General features: G+C 43.0%; 1 protein-coding gene across 3 annotated transcripts in view; it reads left to right on the plus strand.

Moving 5' to 3' along the window:
- Positions 1-27,314, plus strand: part of GRAP2 (GRB2 related adaptor protein 2) — a 104,094-nt gene that overhangs the window by 63,475 nt on the left and 13,305 nt on the right. For 2 of the 3 annotated variants that reach the window (XM_051962065.1, XM_051962063.1), the window contains exons 2-4: positions 7,789-7,881; positions 16,462-16,545; positions 25,537-25,628. In XM_051962065.1, the coding sequence (XP_051818025.1) occupies positions 16,468-16,545; positions 25,537-25,628 (170 nt within the window). In that variant the 5' untranslated portion in view covers positions 7,789-7,881; positions 16,462-16,467. Of the gene's footprint in view, positions 1-7,788; positions 7,882-15,962; positions 16,546-25,536; positions 25,629-27,314 lie in introns of those variants that run through there. The other variant, XM_051962064.1, reaches the window with a different exon arrangement.

Here is a 27,314-nt window from a genome sequence, read left to right on the forward strand (position 1 = left end):
GGAGGCGGGGGTCTCGGAGAGCTGACGGAGGCCATCTCCCTTCCACGCTCCTCCAAGGCCGGGGCCGGTCTGTGGGAGCCCGCTTACAGGCAATGTTGGGCAGGACGCTGAGTGTTCAGAGTCTGGGGCAGCCGGTGCGCTCGGAGCTTGGAAAACGCACGAGCTGAGTGGGGGTTATGGGGTCCTAGGGGCCTTCCCTTGGGGAGAACTCCCACTCCTCCGTCTTCTAGACAGTGCTGGGAATATAAATGCACTCTGCATCCTTCAGTCTCCCCGTAGTCTATTTTTCCAGGCTGAATGGATAGGGATTCCTTCTTACCCCAGCAATGATCTACCTGATCTCCCATCTCTCCCTCTATGTTTTTGCACACTCCCTGTCTGGAAGGTCTGCCTCTTGGAACCCAAACTCTTCTTAAACTTTGGCTATGGGGCCACCTCTTCCAAGAAGCCCTTCCTGGTTTCTCCTGGTTGTTACTTCTCTTTCCCATCCATCATGCTGGGAATAGCTACATCAACCTCTGTACAGGCTTGGAGCAGTGGGCAGGCCTCTAGACTTGGAATCCAGGCCTTCCTGGGTTAAATCCTTCCCCAGACACTGCTCCCTTAATCCTGTTTGCCTCAGTTTCCTCATTTGTAAGATGGCCTCTGAAGTCTCCCTACTCCAGGTTATTTTCTGGACATCCTCGGAACCTCCTTGCCATTAGGACCGCAAGCCCTCCCCTGGAAGTGTTAATTCCTTCAGAGTAGCTGCCCCTTCCCCAATCAACCAGACCCAGCATTTCAGGTAGCCCCCAGCTGTGCTTTAGCACATCCCAACCCCCGTCATCTTGGTATCCAAGCCGTTCTCCTTGTCACTTGATGCATCCACTCCCGGATCCAGGCCTGCGACCATGAGCGAATCAACTTGCCTCTGCTGGGATGGCACGTGCCCATCCACTGACCCGTGGCCCTACTCCCCACCCTGCCGCTTTTCAGACCAAACACTCCTTGGCCCTTCTCTCTGGAGACTATGGGACAAAAACAGTCCTGCAGCCTTAGAGCCACTGGGTCAGTGAGAGATGGAGCTACAGGACTTGAACTCGCTTCTCCCTTTGCTGTCCCACACTGCTTATCTTGGAGGTGTGATTATCCACATTCTGCACATCAAGAAGAAATGAGGGGGCAGAGAGGTGGCTCAGGGATAGAGCCTGAAGTCAGGAGGACCCGAGTTCAAATCTGGTCTCAGACACTTAACACTCCTAGCTGTGGGGGCAGGGGGGGGAGAGAGAGAGAGAGAGAGAGAGAGAGAGAGAGAGAGAGAGAGAGAGAGAGAGATGATTTCTCCAAAATCATGTAAACCCAAGTCCAGCCAATCCCCCACTTTCTACTCTCCCATCCTGGGGGGTGAAAAATCCCAAACGGGGTCTCAGAGCCAGACTGAACGACAACCACAAAACAATCACTTAGCAAGGGCCTGAAAACAGTAGGCACTGAATAAATGCTTGGGGGTGCATCGATCGACTTTCTCGCCTACCATCCCAGGCCTTCCCGAAGCCACTGGCAGGCCAGCAGACACAGTGACATTACATGAATCAAAAGGAAGCAAATGGAGGCTGACAAAGTAGTTGATTATGTCGGCTATTACGGAGGGAGAAGCAACATTTGATCCTTCTCTTCTCGATTATTTATGACCCTGCTGTACTTCATCTTTGGCGACTCCATTTAAATACAGAATACGAACAGTCTTGACTTACCTGGGTTTGAGTTTGGGTTTTTTTTTTTTTTTTTTAAATAACTCCATGCAAAATCTCATTTATCTTCCTCTGAGATTTCTTATTAGAAAATTGTTTTCAGGCCCTGCATACAAATGCCCACAAGCATTTTATAAGCCCAACAGAGATTCCATTTGTTCCTCCCTGAATTACTACTCGTGGCATACAGCCATTTCAACTGATAATCTATTCTTTCTCTTAAAGATTATCTTGCTAGTCTGAAACATAAAAGAAAATGGTGAACATCCATCTCCCGAGCCTTCTGCCTTCCTCTGTATTTATAAAGCGCCTATTGCGCCAGGTATTGGGCTAGGTTCTAAAGCTATAAAAGCAAAGAGGAAAAAGACTCTGATATTAAAAGGGGGATATAAAAGAGAGAAGGGTGCAGTAACATGTACAGATAACAATAGATAAAATAAATAAAAATAGAGAAAATTAATGAAATATTATTATATGATTATTTAATATAATAAAATAAAAAATAGATTTAAAAAAGATAAAATAAAACCAAATTGATTTAGGGAGCAGTAGAGCTCCAGCATCTGGTGTGGGTGGAAAGGCCTCTTGTAGGAGGTAATCCCTGAGCTGAACTTTAAAAGGATCCCAACAGTCAGAGGTGAGGAGCGAGAGCATTCCAGTCTGGCTGAGCCATCGGAGGGATGGAAGGGAGCAATCTATAATAAGGCTGGAAGGAAACCCAGAGCCAGCTTGTGAAGGGCTTTGGATAGCAAAGAGAGGTTTGGATTTAATCTGAGGTAATAGGGACCCACTAAAGGTCTTGCACTGAAGAGTGACTGTTTTCCCTTGTCTAAATATGAAATCATGACTGCATCCGATGAGCTTCCAATTGTTTTTTTTAATAACTTTTTATTGATAGAACCCATGCCAGGGTAAATTTTTACAGCATTATCCCTTGCATTCACTTCTGTTCTGACTTTTCCCCTCCCTCCACCCCCTCCCCAGATGGCAAGCAATCCTTTACATGTTGAATAGGTCACAGTATATCCTAGATACAATATATGTGTGCAGAACCGAACACTTCTCTTGTTGCGCAAGGAGAATTGGATTCAGAAGGTATGAATAACCCGGGAAGAAAAACAAAAATGTAAGCAGTTTATATTCATTTCCCAGTGTTCTTTCTTTGGGTATAGCTGCTTCTGTCCATCTTTGATCAATTGAAACTGAATTGAGCTTCCAATTGTTAATGTTCTTTCCTCAAATTACTTTGCTTGGGGAGTTTTTTCTGAATCTCAATTGTATATTATACTTCTTCACCCCCAATAGATTATAAATACCCTGAAGGAGGGATATGTTTTGTTTAGAATTTTTCATAAAACATCCTTCAGCAGGAGTCGGGTAGGACATCACCCCATTAGTGGGAGGCAAAAACTTAGGAACTCTAGTCCAAGGCTAATGCTGAGGACCCCACTATAGGGAAGAAGGGGAAAACGATGAAGGGAGTGGGATAGATTGTCCCCCTCTATCTAGTAAATTCTTATTTTTAACTAATTTTATTTCTAGCTAGTGCTAAGCACTGTTGTTTCGATGGAGCATTTAATAATAATTCATTTGATCCAAATTTTGCTAAATTAAAAATTTAGCAAATGTATTAAAAAAGCTTTTTAAAAATCTATTACACCTTGTACCACTGCTCTAGTCACTGGAGACACAATCAAAAATGATATAATCTTACTCTCAAGTTTATGCTCTATCTTGTTTTTATACTTCTGAAGGAATTAAAGTCCTTTGGGCACCCTCTATATTTGGTGCCCTGGGACAAATTATACGTTGTTCCACCCTGGCTCTGTGTCGGATCCCCAGTACTGGGCACAGTGCTTTACGTGTGGCAGATGCCTAATAAATGTTGAATTGAAATATAGGTCTTTCATCTAAAACGTTCCCTAATATAAATTCTGCTCACCATTTGTGATATCACTGGAAGGGAAGAAAAGAAATACATGAGCATGAGTAACATTAGCCACATGTAGTCCATGTCCAGAAGCAAGTTAGCAACTACCAGTGAAATCAATATTTCAGGATGCTCCACTTCTGACAAAAATTTCTCTTGGAAATTTACCATAGTCTTATGGGAAAAGCATTGAAAGTAAGACAATTCTGATTCTGACCCTGATACTGGATTATTACTTATTTAAGCTAAAAGGCAATTATTCTCTTCAACAAAATTATATGTAGATGATCATTTGGGGCCTTTGAGAGAGAAAGTGATGGGTTAGGGAGACGTAGGTCAAATTTTACCTCTAAAATGTACCATCTGTGACAATCTATAAAAATCGCTTCCATTTTCTGGGCCTCAGTTTCCCCAATGATAAAATGAGGGGTTTGGACTAAATAGTCTCCCAGATCCCTTCCCAGTTCAAGATCGATGATCAAGAGACCTGTTTTTTTCAGTATAGGAATTCCCAGTTCCTGCCCACCCAAGCCAATCACATCCTTCAGATGTTGTCTCCAACATGTCTCCAAGGTTACAAAGCTAGACATTTCCAAGGCAGGATTTAAACCGGGTTGCCAGGGCCGCACTTATCCACCACTCCAAGCTGCAAATGCAGTGATTCTGAGTCGAAGTGTAATTATGTTCTGAAGAATAATTGCCTATTAACTTAAATAAAGACCTTGTACCTTCCTGAGAAAGACCATTAGAGAAAAATATGGCCCGAGGGAGAGACCCGGCTAATTCATGATCCTTCAGGTTTGAGGTCTGTCTCCACCTGTGCCCTCTCAAGGACTTAGAAACAGGTCAGGGGAACGGGTCTGCCCTCAACGCCTTTTACATCTGGCCGTAGCTGCCATGACAGAGCCTGGGGGAGCTCTGGGCAAGGATGAGTACAGTAAACTCCCCGGAAACACAAGCCATCCTCAGGCTCTTAAATCAGGAGGGACTGGGATGAAACGAAGTGGACACAAAGATTACGGCTGACCCGGAAGTGTAAGCCCAGGCTTAACTGAGACCCTGTCCGATGGTCATTTACAAGAGATTCATCTTTTCTCACCTTGTCTCAGGGGTCTCCATCTTAATGGGGAGAAAGCTGTCCTTGGAGTCAGGAGTTACAAGTTCAAATCTCACCTCTGGCTATATAATGTTGGCCAAGAAACCTTCGCAATGCCCCAGGAAGCTCCTGATGATTCAAAGGAAGGGGGATGCTCTATATTGCCAGAGAGAGAGAGAGTACTTTCATCAGGCCTTCTGTATAGCAGTGAATGACAGGTCCAAGGCCATTCACCATCTCTCTCTCTCTCATTATTGGGCTGCTTTATCTTTTTGTTGTTTATATTAGTCTAAGATCTTCCTTCCCCTATGAGGGTGAAGGATCATTTAACTTCTCAATGAGGGTCAATTCAATTTAACTGAAGACCGATTTAACTTCCCCAGACAACTGTTTAAGACTCTAAGAGCTTAATAGTTTTATAGTCGATATGTATTGAGGGGCCCCGTGAACATAGCTGTCTATCGGCTTCCATAGAAGGGGTTTCCTCACCTGGGAGTCCCCTATACCAAAGAAATCGCACGTCCAAGTCCCCATCCCTGTCATCGGGATGTCGACCAGAAAAAAGTGGGACTGAACCTTCTTCCCTTCAGTTTTCTTACATGTGATTTTTATTACCAGCATTAGGGCTTGAAGATGGTTGGGTTTGATTTTCTTGGAGCAATTCACCATTTGTGGCAGATTATTTGGGCTTCGTGCTTCCTGTCATTCTTCATGACACCGTAGACCAGTGAGTGAGCCCCTCTCACACCTTCCCTAGTGTCAGGTCAGTGAGTTCACCCCTTGGCCATGATATCACCCCAGACTGCTTGGAAGACAGCAGCTGTTAGCACGGCAGGAAAAGCGGAGCAGCCAAAAAAGCAAAAGCAGGAAGGAGGAATTGGAATAATAAAAGAAATAATAGCTAGCATTTCTGGAGCACTTTTAGGGTTTATTTAAAAAAAAAAACCTATTATTAGGGTTTATTAGGTACTATCTACCTAACATGTGTATGTGTGTGTGTGTGTATGTATGTATATGTATGTATGTGTATATATGTGTATATGTATATATGTGTGTATGTGTGTGTATATATATATATATATATAGTGTGTGTATATAATATATATATATATATAAATAAAAATCTCACTTGATCCTTACCACAACCGTACTAATATTATTTCTATTTTACAAATGAGAAAACTGAGGCTGAGGGAAGTTCAGTGAGTTGCCTAGAAGCAGAATGGCTGCTCTTCTAACTCTAAGGACACTGCCCTCTTCCCTGTACCAAACTGCCTCTCCATTTTCCCCCTTCATTAATCTCTTAGATAAGAAGTTATATATATATATATATATCCCCTTTATAATTAAAATGACCAAGCTTAGCCCTAGAAAAGAATGAGAAAATGTGCCCATCCTTGTGTTGTAGAGGTGGGAGCCCATGGGTGTAGAACATTGTATATACTATCAGATTACATCAAAAATGAATTCTGTAGAACTGATCTCCTTCCCCATTCTCCTACTGTCTTTTTTTATTTTTTGCTATAAGGGATGGATAGTTTTCTAGGGTGAGAGGAGAGGAGATCACTGGGAAATGAAATTAAAAACAACAACAACAAAGTATATCAATATAAATTAAAATTGAAGAAAAATTCTAAATGAATCTGTTATAGATGACTTTTCTACTAAAGATTAACAGAGGGCATTTCCACACCAGGAGTTCAAATGTTTCTCAGGTCTGGACAATAAAAAGTCTCTATCTTGCCCCACTGATGGGGCTTTTTCAAGAAGAGTGCTCTGTTAGGAAGCTAGGAGGGATATAGTCCACCGGATATCGAGCCTGATATCAGGAAGACAGCCTCGGATGCTTAGTTGTATGACCCTGAGGAAGTCACTTCATTTAGTTTCCTCAACTGTAAAATGGGAACGCACCAATCTCCCAGGGTTGCTATGAAGATAAAATGAGATGAAATTGGTTTAAAATGCTTCACAGACCTTAAAGCACTGGGAAAAAAATCTAGTTATGATTAAATAGCCTGCTGCAGTGGAAAGAAAACTGGATTTGGAAGCAGAGGATGAGAATTTGAATTTATTTTCTGCCATCGGCTCCTGTGTGACTTTGGCAAGTTATATGAGCTCTTTAAGCCTCAGTTTCCTAATCTGTAAATGGAAAGAGTTGGAGTTCATGGCCTTTGAGGCTCAAACTCTAAATCTGTGATCCCATGCTACTAAATAATTATTGAATTAGAAAAATTGGATGCCATGGGCCTTGTCCCATTAGAAGACTGCGATACAGGTTTATTAATATTATAACCCACAAATATTAATCAAAGAAAAAATCTGGGCTTGTCACTCATAGCCTTCCACAGGAGGCAAATATGGCAGCCGACATTTAAACATCATGAATAATAATTATAGCAGCTGACACAAACACAGCCCACATGAAGGCTTACAAGTTATTTCCATTTCTTTTGATCTTGGAAAAACTCTGTAAGTCATTATAGGGTAGAGGGGAGCAATCATTTATGAAGCACCTACTATGTGCTAAACTCATTACAAATATGAGCTCATTTGACCCTCTCAACAACCCTGGGAGATAAGTACTATTATTATCGCCATTTAAGAGTTAAGAAAATTGAAGTTAAGTGATGTGCCCAGGGTCACACAGCTAATAAGTAGTTGAGGTTGAATTTGAATTTAAATCTTCCTGACTCCAGACTCTCAGCTGTCTACTGTATCACTTAGCTACCTTACAGTCAAAATCAACCAATTTTTGTCAAGTACCTACTATGTGCTAGGCATTGGACTAAGTGCTGAGGATTCAAAGAAAGGGGGGAAAAAACCAGTTCTTGCTCTCAATCCATACCCTTCATTTCCAGGAAATTGAATCACAGAAATAAAATTCTTTTTCATGCAGAGTCATGCAGCTATAACACATTGAGTTTTTAATTAAAATCCGGCTCTTTTACACACAGACCCTATTGTTGGGTTGTTTACTTTTTGAGCTACAGTAAAGAAGTTTACATTTGTCCCCCTTCGGTTCCATCTTGTAGGTCTGAATCACCATTCCAGCCCGATTTGGAATCCTGATTCTTCCACCCGGCGCACCAGCTACTGCAACCTACCTCCAGCCGTCTGAGTCATTGGTAAGCATGCGTTTGATGTTTAATTAATTACTTCTGAGCCATTATTTAAATGTCACGAACAACAGATCTAAGGACAGAGCCTAACGAGACATCCACAGTACGTCTGTCTGAGACACGGATCTATTCATCGTCTCGGCAGAGATGATTCAGCCAACTGTGAATCCACCTTCATGTAAAATCATCCATGGCTCACCCCTGCATCTCAGCCAGTATATAATGAGAGATTTTATCCAATGTTTTGCCAAGATGTTCGCCGGATGAACATCTGGTTGAAAAGAGAGACTGAAAAGAGAGAAGGTTCTTGGTCAAGAATGACCAGAGAATGGGGCAGCTAGGTGGTGTAGTAGATAGAGCACTGGCCCTGGAGTCAGGAGGACCTGAGTTCAAATCTGCCCTCAGACACTAACACTTCCTAGCTGTGCGACCCTGGGCAAGTCACTTAACCCCAGTTGCCTCAGGAAAAAAAAAGAAAAAATGACCAGAGAAGGTTTCAAGAAGAGAAGCCTTTCAACAAGAAGATTATGCACTGATCAATTCTGATGGAGGTTTCCAACAATGAGATGATTCAGATCAGTTCCAATAATCTTGTGAAGAAGACATTCATCTACACCCATGGGAACCGAGTGTGGACCACCACACAGCATTCTCACTCTCTGTTGATGTTTGCTTACATTTCATTTTCTTTCTCTGTTTTTTTCTTCCTTCTTGATTTTTCTTGTGCAACAAGATAACTGTATAAATAGGTATAAATGTATTGGATTCAACATAGATTTTAACATAAAAGAAGAGAAACCTTGAAGCTTGGGGAGGATGTGGAAGAAAGTAAGGAAATGATCCCACACATGAGCAAAGGTTTAGAGGTGGGAACGAGCCAGATATATTCTGGGGACGGTGACCAGACCGGTATTCCTGGAGTACTTATTGGGAAGAAGCAGAAAACAGAAAAAGCAAATCAGACTCAGATTATGGAAGGCCTTGAGTGCCAGATTAAGGAATTTAAATATTATCTTCAAATAAAAGGAGTCAGAACTAGCTCTGTCTCCGACCTCCAGCATTTATTTCGAGGCTCATCCTCAAGGCTGAAGAGAGAACCGAGTGATGGGTAATTTTGGGGAATCTAACCAAAGCACTTTTGTCATTGGCAACGTACAAAAATCCCTGCAAATAAAAGGAGACAGAATGGTATAGTAGAAAGGGGCTATCTTTGTGGTCAGGGATTCTGGGTTCAAATCCTAGCTTAGATCCTGACTACCTGTGTGACACCTTTACCTTCAACCTTCAGTTTCTTCCTCTGAAAATGAGCCAGGTGGACTTGAAGGCTGCTCCCCTCCCTTCCTCCTCCCTCATTCTCTCTATAAAAACCTCTCTCAGGAAGAAGAGGGAGATGATTTAAAAAAGAGGAAAGGCATTCATGAGAAAAATGCAATCTTGGGAGCCAGGCAGGGCCTGCAGCGCCAGGGAGAGGGATGGAGGACGTGAGGAGGCAAGCATTACCTTCCTTGAGAGTGGCAGCCAAATTGCCCCATGCTCTCAGAGTTCCCAAATGGGAAACTGGCACTGGGGAAAGCAGAGGGTCAGCCGAGGGAGGGGGGGTCCAGAACTGGCGTGGTCTCATCCGTGGGGAGAGGGCACTAGATTTGGAAGCGGAGGACCAGGATTCAAATCCTGACTCGGCCATTTACTCCCTGGGTAGCCTGGGAAATGACATCCTCAATCACCTGTACCTCTCTGGATCTCAGGTTCTTCACCTTTACAACGAGAGACACCAAATCTAGGCTCCATAGAGCCTATGGATCTCGGGGAGATCCGGGGCCAGACCCACCTAAGGGGTTCCACTAGAAGCCTCCACATGGATGGACAGCCACGTCGGACCACTTGGCAGGCAGTGAGGAAATACGGCACTGCCCGTTCTTCTCCTGCCGTTGCCATCTCTCCCCGCCATTAGTCATTTGTCACGGCAGACATCCCTGCTGGCTACTTCCAGAAAGTCCAGAGCCGGGAGCAAGGCTGGACGGCCGCTTGGGGAGCCTACCTGAACGCGGGCCGGGTGGGGGCTGTGAGAAAGGGCCTGCGGGGCTGCTCCCCTGCTAGCCCGGCACAGGCAGATCAGCAACTAATGGATGATTGTTCCCTGACAAACCATGGAGAATTGCCTTCCAGCCACAGTTTTCCCTCAGTCCGCTCGTTCCAGGGATTAATGCCTTCCTGGGGCTTACAAGGGGAAAATGAATGGGTTAGCTATGGACGGGGAAAGGTAAGATGTCCTGAATGTGTAAAATCGCTTTTTAAGTGGAGATTTCTTTGAGCGAGGCAAGAACATCAGTCTGGCTCTCGTGTCTGGCTGTGTGATCTTGGGTAGCTCACCTTCCTGCACCTCGGCTCCCTTCTCTGTCAAAGGAGAGGGTCGGACTGGACAGTGGCTGCTGATGTTTAAGGAATCCCTGACATGGAGTCTCCCAGCCACCCTCAGGGCCAGCCCTACCTCAACAGCGTTTGGTGGCTACTCAAGTCCTTCCCCTCAAGACCTGGAAGCCTTTTTCGGGGATAATTGTCCCCTTTTGCTTATGGACCGGTCTGTCACAGCTACAGCTCCCCCAGCCCCACAGTTTATAGCTCCCAGGACTGGGAGCAGAAGTGACTTAGCCAGAGCCACCAGGAGCAAGCAGAAGAATTGGGAATTGAACACCGGTCATGGAGTGGCGGCTCTGGAAAGGATCGCAGAGGGCTCTAATTTTACACATGGGGAAACTGAGGCTGAGGGAGGTAGAGGACCTTGTTCAAGGTCACACGTGGAGACTGAAACCCAGTTCTCTGCCCACTGCCCAAGCTTCTCCTTGTACTGTGGGTACCCAAAGGAAAAAATCTTTTAACCTGAAGGTCCCCCCCCCCCAGAGAGTTCCAGGGGGACTGTCTCTCTGAACTCCCACCCCCAACTCATTGTGGGGAGGGGGAAGGGGAAAAAAATCAATCCCAGCTCCCCATGGGAAGCTTTGCTGGATTAGTTGAAATCTTTCCATAGGGAAAGGATGGGTTTGGAGGCGGCTCGGTGAGCCTTGCTGCCCTCTGCTGGGCAGAATCCATCCCACCTGGGACTCTGGGTACCGCAGCTTTTTTGAGCCAGAGATGGGTCATCTTTAAGACTCCTGAAAAGATGCTGCAGGCTTAGGGTGCAGCAGGACTTCCAGAAGGGACATCTCCTGGTGAGCTTCCCTAGAAAGGCAGCCGTGCAAAGAGGCTAGCTCTGGGCTCCAAGCTCCACTCTTACCTCCCTATGATTGAAAAATAAAGAACCTGGCATCCAGAAAGGGAGCCCAAAGTCAAAGACAGGTAGAGTGCAGAATGAACCTGGTTGCACCCCAATATACCTCTCCCACAAAGATCTAGAAAGTGCACCCGATCGAGAATTATTTTAAGGATATTTTCAAAAAATAGTGAGATTAGCAAAGGGAGGCAGGAGAACAGGAACTGAGAGGAAATAATAGCCTGTGCACCAAGGCAAGAAGAGGTCCCAGACCCATACAGCAGGGTCCTGACCCCGTGCCTAATGTGGGAACAGGTGGACAATTCTGTCGTTCGCTGCTCGGATCCCTAGCACAAACCAGAGTGGAATAAGGTACTTGTGCCTAAGGATGATGGTTAAGCATTTGTAGACACTGTAGAGAGCCAGGAGCAGATTCTGAAGCAGTTCTGACTCCAGCGTAGGTGGAATAATGAAGACAGAACTCCCAAACCAGCGGAGCTCTCTGACCGACTGATAACGGCTAAGTCCGGTGTCGGTCTGCTGGGGGCAGACCCACGTGGGTGCTGCCCTGACCCAAACCCTGGTGGGACCGGGAAGGTGGCGTCCGGAATAACACCACTTAGGAAGCACTGAAATTGTCTCCGGATTATACTTTACCTCACGGCCTCCGTACCCCAAGAAAATAGCAGAAGGACCCAAGTGGACGTTTCCTCCAGAAGGCATGGGACACCGCCCTAACACCCCAGTCCAAAGTCGGGAGGGGTCTGGAAGAATAAACAAGTCAGCCTTTCCAGTGAGATCGAGGGGACAGTAAAGATGGCTACCATCGCCACTACTGCTCACTATTTGCTGCTAGAAATAACTAAATAACTCAATATGACACACACACAAAAAAAAAAAAGCAATTGAGGAATAAACAAAGGAAAAGAGGGGGGAGTCACTTTTTTTTTGTAAATGAAATGATGGTTTACTTAGTTTTTCATTGTTTCTTTAGGATTTTCTATTTAAAACACGAGAAAGCTTAGGGAACTTAGCAGATGGTAGCCTTAAAGGTGGGAGGCCTTCAGAGGCTCTCACTTTACAGAAAAGGAAACCAAGACCCAGAGAAAAGTATTTGCCAAGATCACGATGCTAATGTCTGAAGTAGGATTGACATCTTCCCGACTTCAAGCCCACCACACCAGGCTGCCTCTCACAGTCCCAGAGAAGCAGGGCTACAAGGGTAGGATTGGAACCCATTCAGGCGTAATACACATCTGAGGAACTAAACTGGCGTGAACTAGAAATCTGGGCATCGAATGGCGATTTTTGATCATACAGAAGAGAGGGGAAGGGAGGGCTCCCCGGTATCCCCAGCCCAGGTCCCTTCCCTCGTCTACCTGTGTCCCGGCCCCTTGGCTCGGATGGCACACCGCAGAAGCCGGGGGAGCCACTGTCCCAGTTACCGGTGTTTGAGAGTGCTTCCTGCTGGAGAGCCGTTTGTTAGCCAAGCTCCAGTGAGCCTTTGGGACACGGTCAACTTTCCAGCAGCAGCAGCAGCAGTGTTTCTGTTGCCAAACTGCAGCACTGAGGATTCCAGTCTTCCTGACAGTGAGCCTCCTTGCTGCAGAGACCCAAGGACTCCAGGGGTCACAGAGGCTAAGCCGACACGGTACTAAGATAAAGCTTAAGAGCCAATTCAACAGTTACTGAGCATGTTATAGCTCACATTTCTAGAGCCTTAAGAATATATTGTTTCATTTGATCCTCACAGCATCCCTGGGAAGTCAGAGCTCTTATTAGCCCCATTTTACAGATGAGAAAACTGAGCAACGGGACCTTAAGCAAGTCCCTCAACCCCGTCTGCCTCAGTCATGTCTGACTCCTCTTTGTGACCCCATGTGGAGTTTTCTTGGCAGAGAAACTGGAGTGGTTCGTCATTTCCTTTTCCAATTCATTTTACAGATGGGGAAAACTGAGGCAGACAGGGCTTGTCTTGTCCAGAGTCACAGGTGTGATGTATCTGAGATAGAATTCTCAATTATGTCTTCCTGACTGCAGACCCAACACTCTATTCACTATATCAAGCTGCTTCCGCGCTCTGCCTGGCACTATGCCATGACACAGTGGAGAGAGCGCCCTTGGAATTGGTGAACCCGGATGTTCTAAAGTGTGACTTTTCTAAAGTCACGCACTTCTTGAACTGGAGCCTCGGTTTCCTCATCTGTAAAGTGAGGGAACTAGACCAGATGCCCTCTAAAGTCCTTTGTAGATCTAAAAGCTAAGCACCCACACGTAAGGTTATTTGAGGATTGAGGTGGAGGACAGACAGCAAGGGAGATAAAGAAAGGCTTTTTTTCCCACGGAGGAGGTAGGGATCTAAGAACAGAAGTGAGGGAGGGCATTCCAGAGATGGATAACAGCCCAGGCAAAAGCATGGAGCTGGAAAGTGGCTTGTCGTGAACGGAGAACAGTTTGGTGACTGGAGGACCTGGTCTGTCGGGGACGGTAATGTCAAATCAGTTTGGAAAATCAGACTGTGGAGAGCATTAGATGTCAAGCAGAGACTTCTGTACCCTCTCTGAGAAGCAATAGGGAGCCAGAGCAGCTTTTTGAGTAGAGAAGTAACCGAGCTTTTAGAATTGGAAGAAACCTCAGAGGTTTTTTTTTTACTGATAAGTCCCATAGACCTTGGCCAGAGTCACACAAGTAGTAAACCTGGGGGCAGATCGGTGACTCCAAATCCGGTTTACTTTCCCCTGACCCATCCTGCCTCTGTTTTGTAGGAAATACTGCTCATCATGTTTTAGAAAAATCAATGTGATTCTGGGGAGCAATATGGAACTACATCCAAAGGGTTATCAACCTGTGCTTCCCCTTTGACCCAGCAGTGTTTCTACTAGGATTATATTCCCAAAGAGATCTTAAGGAGGGAAAGGGACTCACATGTGCAAACATGTGACAGCCCTTTTTGTAGTGGCCAGAAACTGGAAACGGAGTGGAAGCCCATCAGGCTAAGTAAGTTATGATGTGTGAATGTGATGGAATATTATTGTTCTGTAAGAAATGACCGGCAGGAGGATTTCAGAAAGGGCTGGAGAGATTTACATGAACTGAGGCTGAGGGAAGTGAGCAAAACAGGAGATCATTGTACATGGCAACAGCAAGATTATACAATGATCAATTCTGATGGACGTGGCTCTTTTCAACAATGAGATGATTCAGACCAGTTCCAATGGTCTGAACCAGAGAGGATTGTGGGAACTGAGTGTGGATCACAACATAATATTCTCACCCTTTTTGTTGTTTGCTTGCATTTCATTTTCTTTCTTAGTTTTTTTTTTCTTTTTGAACTGATTTTTCTTGTGCAGCAAGAGAATTGTATAAATATGTATAGAGAAATTACATATTTAAGATATATTGGATTACTTGCCATCTAGGGGAGAGGATGGGGGGGGAAGAGAGGGAAAAAATTTGGAACATAAGTTTTTGCAAGGGTAAATATTGAAAACTACTTATCGTGTGTTTTAAAATAAAAAACAAAAAATTAAAAATTAAAAAAAAAGAAGAAAAATCAATGTGGCAGCTGTAGGAGGAATGGACTGAAGGCAGAAAAACTCCTTGGAAGGCTAATGAAATAAATTAGCCTAATGAGTGAAAAGCCTAGGAGGGAAAAGGACTCACATGTGCAAAAACTGTTTGTAGCAATTCTGTTTGTGACAGCAAAGAATTGGAAAATGAGTCGATGCCCATCAATTGGGGAATGGCCAAGTAAGTTGTGGTATATGAAAGTAATGGAATATTATCATTCTGTAAAAAATGATGAACAAGCTGATTTTAGAAAGGCCTGGACAGATTTACATGAAGTGATGCTGAGAGAAACAAGCAGAATCAGGAATACATTGTACACAGTAACGGCAACAATGTGTGATGATCAATTGTGAAAGTCTTGGTTCTTCTCAGTGGTTCAGTGATCCAAGGCAATTTCAATACACTTTGGATGGAAAACACCATCGACATTCAGAAAGAGAGTTATGAAGACTGAATATAAATCAATACATGCTATGTTCATTTCTTTTTCTCTGTTTTTTTTTATCTCTCCCATGGTTTTCCCTTTTGCTCTGATTTTTCTCTCCCGACATGATTCATAAAGCAATGTGTATTAAAAATAAATGAATTTATTAGAAAAAAAAAGAAGAAAAGGCCTTAGACATACAGAGTAATGATGGGGGAAAGACTTTCACTCCTGATTGTGGGGGTGGGAAGAGAAGAGAATAATTACAAGAATTTAGAAAGCATTTCTCTCTTGAGATATTTCATGTAAAGGAGCTCACTCCTCTTCAACAATGTCCTCAATGGGTTTGAGTCCATTTATTAAAAACCTATTGTATGTAGCCTTATGTCAAGTGCTAGAGTTCAGAAACCTCAAGGGATTTGAGCCCACTTATTAAATGTTGTATACTAGCTCTATGTCAGATGTTGGGATTCAGAGACCTCAATGGATTTGCCAATGTATACATAGCCCTATTCCAAGTGCTGGGGTTCAGAGACAATGGAAAAACAAGACCTGTGTCCAAGGTGCTTACATTCTCTAGAAGGATACAATATGTAAAGAGATGAAATAATAGAAGATAATCTGAGGAAAAAGAAAAAAGAGGACCCCAAGAAGATAAATCAAGGCTTCCCCTGGGAAGTGGCCCTTGAGCTGATCCTTGAAGGAGAACTCCATAGAGGTAGCTATTATTAACCCCTTTGTAGAAATGGTAAAGTCAAGATTTTAAGAGGTAAAGGGATTTTCCCAGATAATTTCACAGACCCTGATGAAACCGGGATTAGACTATTCAACTCTTCATGAAGATGCTTCCATTCTCTGTACCAGAAAAAAGCTCCCTTTGGTCTGGTTGCCATGGAAAAACCTCTACAAAATTTGCAGGACAGTCTCACTGTCCCCACTGAGCTGCTTAACTTCTCCCACTTCCAGCCTGAGGGGTTATCCTAGCTTTGGGTCATTATCAGAAGGAAACAGGCTTGATGGGAGATGGGCTGGCAACGCCCCCAAAGGAAAAAAAAAGATAAAAGGGAAATGGGGAGGCTGAGGAGGGTTTGCCATCCTGTGCCCTTGTGGTCAATGGCCAGCCTTTGGGAGAACCCACGGAACGCAGGGAAATGTCTTCCCGAGGACTCCAGGGCCTGAGCTAAAAACGGAACCTCCCTGGGTGACATTTCCCACCCTGGAGTTACAGGAACAGTCAGATGGCACTCTCTGGGGACTGGTCCAAGGACCCAAAAGCCCCCCAGCTGGACAGCTGCCCCTCCCCAGGCAGAAAGGAGGAATAACAGATTGTCTCTCTTCCCCCCAGTCCAGCATGGAGGCCATTGCAAAGTTTGACTTCAACGCCTCCGGAGAGGACGAGCTGAGTTTTCTCACGGGAGATGTCCTGAAGGTAAGAGACAAAACTCCATGAAGGATGTATTTTTTTTTACCTTATTAATAGTTCAAATCATCAGACTAGCCTATGTCCAATGGGCACAGTACTATTTTCCTCCAAGAACGAGTCAGACGCAGGAGGACGAGACCAGTGAGCAAAAATTACACAGGGAGGCAGCTAAACTCTGATTCACTGCCAGTGGTCTTGGAGTAAAAGAATATAAACCCCAAATCCTCCTCCCCATAGAGAAGTGGAGGCCTGTGGGAGTGGGATGCTGAATACACTAAAAGGGCCAGTCCCCAAGCTCTGGTCCTTCGGCTTTTCTTTATTCTTTATTTTATTAGGAAGAGGAGTTCTATGTGAAGGAGTGTAGAATTTTTTGGTAAATAACTAAAAGAAGTACAAGAAATTAAAGGTATTAATCCAAAATGTTAAAATCAGGGTGGAGGGTCAGAAAATAAATGCACAAGCTGTGGCCCAATTAACACCAGACATCGGAACCTGTCTGGGAGGATTTTGCTTCAGCTCTAGAGTTAGGGGTAAGGTGCTTGGTTAAATTAGAGAAAAGGGAGCCCATAGAATTTTGAGTTAAAAGAGATCTTGGGGATTATCTAGTCCCAGCCTCTTCTTGCAGATGAGACAAAGGAAGCGACCTCCCCAAGCCCATCTGACTAGTGATCACGTGTAGAGGACCACAGACAGTGGGGGAACTCTGGGTCAGGTATAAGACCCTCCAGCCCAGAGGGAACCTGCAGACAGTGTCTGGTCTGGCTCCCCATCCCCCCTAAGGATGTCTCTGCCCTCCTGAGAAGTCAGGGAGCCTGATAACCTGTGTTGTAATTAAAGCAGAGTGATACTGCTTTGTGGCAAGGAGACATCTGCACATAATAGCAAGTTGTTTATGTGATTCCCCCATGGGCAGTAGAGTTAATGCATGCACAGTGTGCTATAATTACGTAAGGGTATTAGGGTATATAAGGCTGAGGAAATTTGGAATAAATGAACTCCGTGTTTGACCTCCATGTGAGTTTTGCCCCTTCACTTCTCATCTATGATCAAGGATTCGGGCTGATACCGAGATCCTCCAGAGAGCTAGTCTGGACATTGCGGTCAAGCTCAATCTGGGACCCAGGTTGCCTTCAGTACTTCCAGAGAACTAGTGACTTAGGTCGCCTCCTGAACCCCAGGACTTCCCTGATGTGGCCCTTCCAGGCCTTTGTGCGACCTCAGCAGTTGTGGAGGCTCATAAGTCATTGGCTGATGGGCCACTATCTAAAGTTGGCCCAAATGCTGACCACAAGGGACAAAGGGCCTCTGGACTTCCCCTTCCTGAGATCTGCTTCTTCCTTGGGGGGATGTCTGGACGGCTCCATGGATGACAGCCCTGGCTGAGTTTGCTTTCTGCTGGCATTAGGCCCCCACTGAGCCCCAGCACATCCAAGATGGGGGCTTCCCTTCCAGCATCCCTGCCCAATCATCCCAGTGGTACCATTGCTCTCCCTTTGACTCCTTCCTCTGCTCTCCCAAGCTTCAGGCTACAAGAACTCCCCCAGAAACATCTCTCATTCTTGGTCTATGGCAGGGTTATTCTCCCCTCCTCCCCCGCCCCCCCGCCAAAAAAAAAAAAAAAAAAAAAAAAGGAAAAGGATCTTGTCATCATGAGCCTGAGGCTAGGTGTCTGTGAGGAGAGGGTGCTGGGCCTGGTGTCACAAAGACCTGGATTCAAAACCTGCTTGGAACTCTTACTAGCCATGTTAACCTGGGCAAGTCACTCCACTCATTGAGCCTCATTCTCATCAGTAAAATAAGTATAAAAAATACTCATGGTGTCCACCCCAAAAGTTGTTGTGAGACTCAAATGACAGGATGTAAGCCAAGGGTTTCACCCCTCTGGAAACGTCCTACAAATGTCAGGTGTGGTTTGCATTGTTCCATTTGACCTTTGCTTTCCAAGGACACCAATGACATCACCTGGGATCCCAGGTGACTGACATCTTCCGTTGTGCGTGAATTGGATTTAAATGAGGTGGAGCTGCCCAAAGTCGTGTGTACTGTTACTGTTGCAGTGGGGCAAGGGCTATTATTTACTCCCCTAATCCCATTTCTGGCTCATTATCGAGCTAAGTTTCCTGGTATAAACACTCCTTCTCAATTCTTGGAAATTATATCAATATATTGTATTTATTCTCATTCTCTTCTGTGCTCTCTCTCTCTCGCTCTCCCACTCTCCTTTTCTTTCTTTCTCTTTCTCTCTGCTCTTTTTTCTTTCTCTTTTTCTTTCTCTCTCTCTTTTCTCTTTCTGTCTTTTTTCTTTCTCTCTTTCTGTCTCTTTTTTCTTTATTTTCTTTCTTTCTTTGCTTCTCTTTTTTTCTTTCTCTCTTCTCTTTTATCCTTCCTCCTTCTTTCTTACTCCCTTCCCCTTCTTCTTTCTCTTCCTCCTCCTCTTCTTTCTCTTCCTCTCTTGGCTTTGATAGTGATGCTAATTGAACAGAAAATGTAGAAATGCTCCAGCCTCCTTCAAGAGCCTTACAACAGTTAGTAAGAGTAAGCATAAGTATATCTGACTATTGTACCACCAGACTCTGAAAATACTAATAGTTGTGGTAATATCTACACCATAATTTAATAAAACAGATCTGGTGAGGAAATAGGGTACAATGAAGAGAACTGGGGATTTGGAGCAGAAGATCTGGGTTCAAATTCCACCCTGCAATTTACTAGCTATGTGATTAAACAGGTCAGTCAGCCCTTTTGGATCTCAGTTTTCTGCTCTATAAAATAAGAGGGTTGGATGGAATGATCTCTAAGCTCCTTTGCAGCTCTGAACTTTTGAATCTATGAATCTGTGGGAACTGATATAATCAATAAGAGTACATAGAGAAGAGACGTCCATGCTGGTTTGCTCTCCCCCCCCCTACACACACACACACACACACACACACACTGTGTCTCTGTCTCTGTCTCTGTCTCTGTCTCAACATGCTTCTTCCCATCCTGTTTCAAGGCAGACCTACCAGGATTCTTAGAAATTCAGTGGCAAGAACTATGTCTCTGGAGCCAGAGGAGCTGGATTCCAATTCTGTCTCTGCCATTTTACTATCTGTGTTCTCTTGGACAAGTCATTTCCCTTCCCTGGGAAAGGAGTGGGTTCAACTGAATGATCTCCAAAATTCATGATCCTGGGTTTTCAGGAGTTCCCTTTTTCCATCTAGCCTTTCCACTGCCCATGATATCCATCTCCATATACCATATCCATTCTCTTTCCTTACAAGGAAAGGGGACATACATTAATTAAGCACCTGATATATACCAGGGACTTTGTTAAGCACAAACCATATCTTTTTGGTCCAAGAAAGTTGGCAGTTTTATAAAGATGAAGGCACAGCAAATCTAGGGGCTATGATGTCACTCCTTTACCCAGAACTCTCTGCTGGCACTCAGATAATGAGCATGGAAGACTAGAAAGCTAAACTGATGGGGAGATAAGAACAGGAAGCAGGAGGCCCCTTGCAACAGTGGGGAGGAAACATCCCCTCAGCCCAGAAAGGGAGGGATGGAAACGTGCCTCCAGCTCAGCTTGAATGGGTGATGAACTAAACTGGAAAGCCAGTCTGTCATCACTCAGACTCCAAGTGATGGGTTGACAGAATGGTCATTGTGGGACCGAGGCAGGAAAGGAAACCCCAGAACAACGGTCTTGTAAAGACCTCAGGCCGAGGGGAGGAGCAGGAATGGCTGTTGGCACCTTCTAAATTTGGCACCCAGAGCAAATCCCCAGTCGCCTGCCCTAGTTATGGTTCTGCATCCTCCTAACTACTTAATATTCAATAAGTCCTTTCCTCTCTCTGGTCCTCAGTTTCCCCATCTGTAAAACGAGGAGGGTCAGCTGACATCATCTCCAAGGTTCTTCCTCACTTGAAATCCTACACTCTAGACAAGCCATATGTTTCTAAATTACTTTCCCTGTAATATCCTCACTTATCTATGCACAGAGCATCGGCTGCCCGGGCTGAACTCTCAGGGTCTGCTCACTGGGGAGGAAGGGATTCTTGGGAGTGGGATGCTACCGTGTCTTTGATGTGAGCCCTGGCTCCTGGGCTTGAATGCCGATTGCCACTTACAGGTGCTCGAACACGCTCACTCTCAGAGACTCGCCAAGGTGTTCAAGGCCCCAGGAAGATCTTTCTGAGCAATTTCTTGAGCTGTCAAAGACAGGACCCATTTTTATTCCCTCAATCCAATCTATTAAGTTCAAAGCTTCCACACACAGTATTTCAAGAGAACTCCTAACCCCATCCTTGTTCCTCTGAGCTGTGGTTTTCCATCATCATCAGACCTCCTGTTTGGAGAGTATTTTATAACCAGGCGTCATTGTCAGACACAGTCCCATTTTTAACCTCAAAACAGCCCAGAAAGGGAGGGAAAACGGGAATGGGCATGGACCAATTTTCAGATGAGAAATCATAGAAAGGTCCTAGTGATGTACTTAATAGCAGGTGTGTCAAGAAACGCTTTAAGATTTGCAAAGTGCTCTACTTGTATTATCTCATTTCATTATTACAACAAATCTGGGAGATGGCTGCTTTTGTTATCCCCATTTAATAGATGAGGAAACTAAGGGAGAGAAAGGAAGTAAAAAATCACATAGCTGATAAAGATTAGTTTAGGATTTGAGCCAGAGCTTCCTTTTTTTTTTTTTAACATTTGCTTTTTATTTTTTCATACATGTAAATAAGAAATTTTACCATTTTAAAAAAATTTTGAGTTCCAAATTTTCTCCCTGCCCCCTTTTTTTCCCTGAAGCAATTGGGGTTAAGTGACCTGTCCAGGGTCACACAGTTGTCTGAGGCCAGATTTAAACTCGGGTCCTCCTGACTTTAAGGCTGATACTCTATCCACTTCACTACCTAGCTGTTCCTCCCTCCTCCCTTCTTGAGAAGACAAACAACATGATATAGATTATACATGTGCAGTCATGCACAATATATTTCCATATTAACCATGTTGCAAAAGAAAATGCAGACCAAAAAAAAAACAAGAATAACAAATAAAGTTTTTTGGGATTTTTTTTTAAGTAACAGATTTTATTTTTATTTTACACACAGGTAAACCTCAAGCCTATTCTTCCTTCTTCCATTCATTAGAAAATAACAAACTATAATTAAAATGACATGAACTCTTTCTTTAAAAACAAATTCAAAACTGTAATTTCTCCTAGATTTCAAATTTATGATTCATACAAAACCTAAACATTGTAGTTATTTTTTTTTCTTTTTTCTTTTTGTTTTTGTCAAGCCAATGCTTCATTCCAAAAAAGCTTCTCAGATTAATTACTGATGAACAAACAAGAAATTGTGTTCATTTAAATAACATCTCTATGGCACAAATTGGAAAAGTAGATTTCCATGCTCAGACTTCACTAATACATTAAATTTTATTTAATTCAATTCAAGGAGAATTTCTTGAATACTTATTATGTGGCAGGAACTCTTCTACTTGAACAAATAAAGTTTCAAAAGTATACTTCAATATGTATTTAGACTCAATCAGTTCCTTCTCTGCAGGTGGGTAACGTCTTTCTTCGTGAGTTCTTTAGGTCTGTCTTAGATCATTGTATTGAGAATAAGTCATTCACATCTTTAAATCTTTACATTATTACTATTACTATATATATTGTTGTCATAGTTCTACTCACGTCACTTCATGTCACTTCATATGACTTCCCAGGGTTTTTCTGAGAGCATCCTACTCATCATTTCTTATGGCACGATAAATATTTTATTAATCACAATCATATAGCACAATTTGTTTAACCATTCCCTAATTGATGGGCAACCTCTTGATTTCTAATTCTTTGCTACTACAAAAAAGCTACTATAAATATTTTTGCACATATAGGTCCTTTATTTTTTTATCATTTTGAGATAACAGATCTAGTACTGTTGGGTGGAAGGATATGCATTTTTACAGCCCTTTGGGTATAGTTTCAAATTGCTCTCCAGCTTGACAAACACTGTATTAATGTCCCAATTTTCTCACATCCTTTTCAACATTAGTCATTTTACTTTTCTTTCATATTAGTCATTCTGATAAATGTGAGGTGGTATCTTAGAGTTTTAATTTTCATTCTCTAACCAATAGTGATGTGAGCATTTTTTCATATGACTATAGATGGCTTTAATTTCTTCATCTGAAAAGTGTCTGTTCATATCCTTTGATCATTTATCAATTAGGAAATGACTCATATTCCCACAAATTTGACTTAATTCTCTATATATCTGAGAAATGAGGCCTCTTTCAAAGAAATTTGCTATAAGAAAAAATTTTTCCCAGTTTCTTGTTTTCCTTCTAAGCTTAGCTACATTGGTTTTGTTTATGCAAAATCTCTTTATTTTGATATAATAAAAAATATCCATTTTCTATCCCATAATGCTTTTGTTTGGTGACAAATTCTTCCCTTATCCATAAATCTGTTGGGCAAGATATTCTACACTTCCCTAATTTTCCATTTATATCAAAACCTTACACATATTTTGACTTATCTTAGTGTACAGTGTGAAATGTTGATCTATACATAATTCATGCCAAACTGCTTTCTAGTTTTCGCAGCAGTTTTTTTTTTCAAATGCTGATTTCTTGGCCCTAAATCTTAAATCTTTGCATTTATTGATCACAAATTACTACCAGTCATTTACTACTGTGTCTTATATACTTCATCTATTCTGCCCATCCATGGCTCGATTTCTAAGTTGATACCAGATTGCCTTAATGATGATCATTTTGTAATGCAATTTAAGATCTGGAACAGCTAGGCCACCTTCCTTCACATTCTTTTTTCATTGATTTCCTTGATATTCTTGACCATTTGTTCTTCCAGATAAATTAAGTTATCATTCATTCTAGCTCTATAAAATGTTTTTTTTTGTAATTTGTATGGCACTGAATAAGTAAATTAATTTATATTTTTACTCTATTGGCTCTTCCGGTATTTTATTGATGTGAACATTCAGACATAAATTTTGTCCTAAGTACTGCTTTGGCTGCATCCAATTTTTGGTATGTTGTCTCATTGCCATCATTCTCTTTAACGAAATAATTATTTCTATGAATTGTTCTTTGACCAATTCATTCTTTAGGATTAACTTAGTTTCCAATTAATTTTAACATATGTTTCTCCTGTTCTTTATTGAATATAATTTTTATTGCATTATGATCTGGAAAAAAAATGTCTTGAATATTTCCACTTTTCTACATTTGATTGTGAGGTTTTTATTCCATAAGACATGGTCAGTTTTTGCAAAGGTGCCATATACAGCTGAGGAAAAAGGTATACTCTTCTATTTCCATTCAGTTTTTTCCAGAGTTCTCTCATATCTAACTTCTCTAAAATTATCTCTCTTAACTTTTCTCCTTAAATTCTTATTTATTCAAGAACTTTCTCCCTCGAAATTCAGTGCTCTACCCTCTATATCCATCCTATCTCAACAGCTTTCTTTGTGCCTAACTATCCATCTTAAGTTACCAGAGACTTACACCATTTTGAGCAAAAAGGGATTTCAGAGATCCCCTGACCTGACCCCATCAGTCTGCTGATGGGAGAGCTGAACTTCTGTGACTGAAAGGACTTGTCCAAGGTGACACAGATACAGTGATGAACTTGTAGTCACAAGAACTGAGTTCAAATCCCAGCTCTACTACTCACTATGTGACCTTGGGAAGTTCCTTAACATCTCTGGGTCTCCACCTCCTCTTCTGGTCAACGAGGGGAGTGGAATAGATGGTCACTGGAGTTACTTCCAGCTCCTGAGGTAGAAACCTATTTCCAGAATCCTATGGAATAGCAGGGTTGTAATAATAACCTACCAGAAACAGCAACTACTTTGGTATTTCCTGTTCCAAGGTCCTTCTCAGCTCTGGCATCCCCTGTTCTAAGGTCCCTCCCAAATCTGATAGTCAATCTGTGACTATGACCTTGACACATTCTAGCTTCTCTCTATACATACCCTTATAACAGCATGTAGGAGAACAATAGTCTTTCTACATCCTCACAAGTCTATTAGCTTTCTACTGACCCTTTGTTGTCCACACACCAAGTGAAGAAGATGGGGTGCCATAAAGCCAATTTAAAAGGAGATATGAATGAATTGATTTTTCCCCCTTAAAAAAAGCCTTTTCAACATTTTATATTTTATATAATATCATTTTATATATCATTTTCTATTTATATTATATTTGTTATTATATTGGTTTTACTATCACCTTAAATTACTGGATACTGAATGGGATCTCAGAGGATAGAGCAACAAGTCTGGAGTCAGGAAGTCAAATGTTGCTTCAGACACTTAGCTGTGTGACCCTGGGCAAGTCACTTAAATAGTTTCTTGCCTCAGTTTCTTCATTTGTAAAATGGGGATATAATAATCTTGCAGAACTGTTGTGAGGATAAAATGAGTTAATATGTGTGTAGGGTTTTGCAAGCCTTAAAGTATTCTGTTAATGCTAATTATTATAATGATTTCCTTAACTTGCAAGCTCCTTAATGGAAGCAACTGTATTTTGCCTCTTTTTGAATGACCAAAGCTTAACACAGTGCCTGGCACATCAAAGGAGCTTAATAAGTTTATTCTGGGATGATAAAGGTCCCATCTAACCCTAACCTAGAGACCTAGAAATAATTTCTAGAAGTTATTTCTGGGGAGAGACATTAGCCACTGTCATTCTGCTACAGAGCCTCAGTTTCCTCATCTGTTAAATTAGAGAGTTTGACTAGATGACATCTAAGATCCCTACAGATCTACCAGCCTAGGCTCAGGACGAGCTCTGTAGCAGGTAGGCTTGGAACTGAGCTTTGAAGGAAGCTGGGGGGATTCTGTGTGATAGAAGCGTGGAAGGTGTGTGGGTCTGGCATCAGGAACAGCTTGTGCAAAGGTTTGGAGATCAGAGCTGGATGTCGGGGATGCAGTACAAGTAGGCTAGTCTAACATCCAGACGCTTCTTTCTATACAGATTCTCAGCAGCCAAGATGAATGGTTCAAAGCTGAGCTGAGGAGCCAAGAGGGCTACGTACCCAAAAATTTCATAGATATTCGCTTCCCTAGGTAAGTACCATCAGAGCATCAGAATGACTTCGGAAGTGATGGAGATTGTGTGTGTGTGTGTGTGTGTGTGTGTGTGTGTGTGTGAGAGAGAGAGGGGGGGGGGAGAGGGAGGGGCAGGCAGAGACAAAGGGACAGGGGAACAAGGGGACAGGGAGAGAAGGGGGACAGGGATGGAGAAGAGGAGAATACAAACATATATATATATATATATATATATATATATATATATATATATATATATATATATAAAGTCAAATCCATCCTCACACAAATTACCAGCTATATGACCTTGAGCAAGTCACTTCACCCTGTTTGCCTCAGTTTCCCTATCTGCAAAATGAATTTGAGAAGGAAATGACAAACTCCAGTATCTTTGCCAAGAAAATCCCAAATGGGATCAGAAGAGTCAGATGTGATTGAAAAATAAAACCATTTCGTAGAAAGATAAGGTAGAATCCTTTCTAGCTCTAGATTGTATAAACCTGTGCAATCCCAGATTGTTCAAAGTGTTAAAATTCTGCTTGGGAACTTGGACATAGTGGAACTGACTCGCATCCCTCATGCCTTATGTTGGTGTAAAAGAATGGAAGGCGGTGTGCTTCCTCAAAGTGGGCAGCCATCTCAGTTCATATTTCACAAAGATTAAACAATATTTACCTCCAATTGCCAGAATCCTCCAAGGGCCTGTGGGAACAGGTCTCTAAAGTCTTCCTTATGGAGAAGGAACAAATGGAAGAGGTCATATCAAGGACCCTGAATTTTATTATAATCTCACTAGAGCTAAGCAGATGTTACTTAAGAGCTGCCATGGCTAAAAGATAGGTGGATGGATAGATAGATAGATGAATAGATAGAGGGATGGACGGACAAATAGATGGACGGACGGACGGACAAATAGATGGACGGATGGACGGACAAATAGATGGACGGACGGACGGACGGAAGGACGGACGGACGGACGGACGGAAGGACGGACGGAAGGACAAATAGACGGACGGACGGAAGGACAAATAGACGGACGGACGGAAGGACAAATAGACGGACGGACGGATGAATGGACGGACGGACGGACAAATAGACGGACGGACGGATGAATGGACGGACGGACGGACGGACGAATAGATGGATGGACGAATAGATAGACAGCTGAATTTACCCTGTGACCAAGAAGGTGATGAGCCCCTCACGCCTCTGTAGCTACATGGTACAGTAGAAAGAGCCCTAGACCTAGAGTCTGGAAGAGTTCAGAGTTGACCTCAGACAATTATTTGCTGTGTAACTTTGGTCAAATCACTTAAGCTCTGCTTGTTCCAGTTTCTTCCACTGTAAAATAGAGATAATAATCATACCTATTTCCCAGAGTTATTGTGAGAAACAAGAAAATATTTGCAAAGTGCTTAGCAACAGTGCCTGACACATAGTAGGTGCTTAACAAATGTCTGTTGGTTAACTGACTCTCTGAAGTCTTGGTACATTCTGGGTGGATCAAGCTGAGCTCTCTCTCCCCATTCCAAGTTTCTTTCTCTTTATAGAGAAAGATGGAATGAGAAATGCTGTGTAAGTTATAGGTTTGGGCCTTGGAGGCAGCAGACTGTCTGTGCCCCTTGGCTTATCAGCTGAGTTAACCATTTCCCCTCTTTGAAACTTGGTTCCCCAATCCGTAAATTGGGGCTACTGGTTCCCGCA

Source organism: Antechinus flavipes, chromosome 5 (assembly GCF_016432865.1).
Source record: "Antechinus flavipes isolate AdamAnt ecotype Samford, QLD, Australia chromosome 5, AdamAnt_v2, whole genome shotgun sequence".
In the NCBI taxonomy this organism is placed as follows: domain Eukaryota; kingdom Metazoa; phylum Chordata; class Mammalia; order Dasyuromorphia; family Dasyuridae; genus Antechinus; species Antechinus flavipes.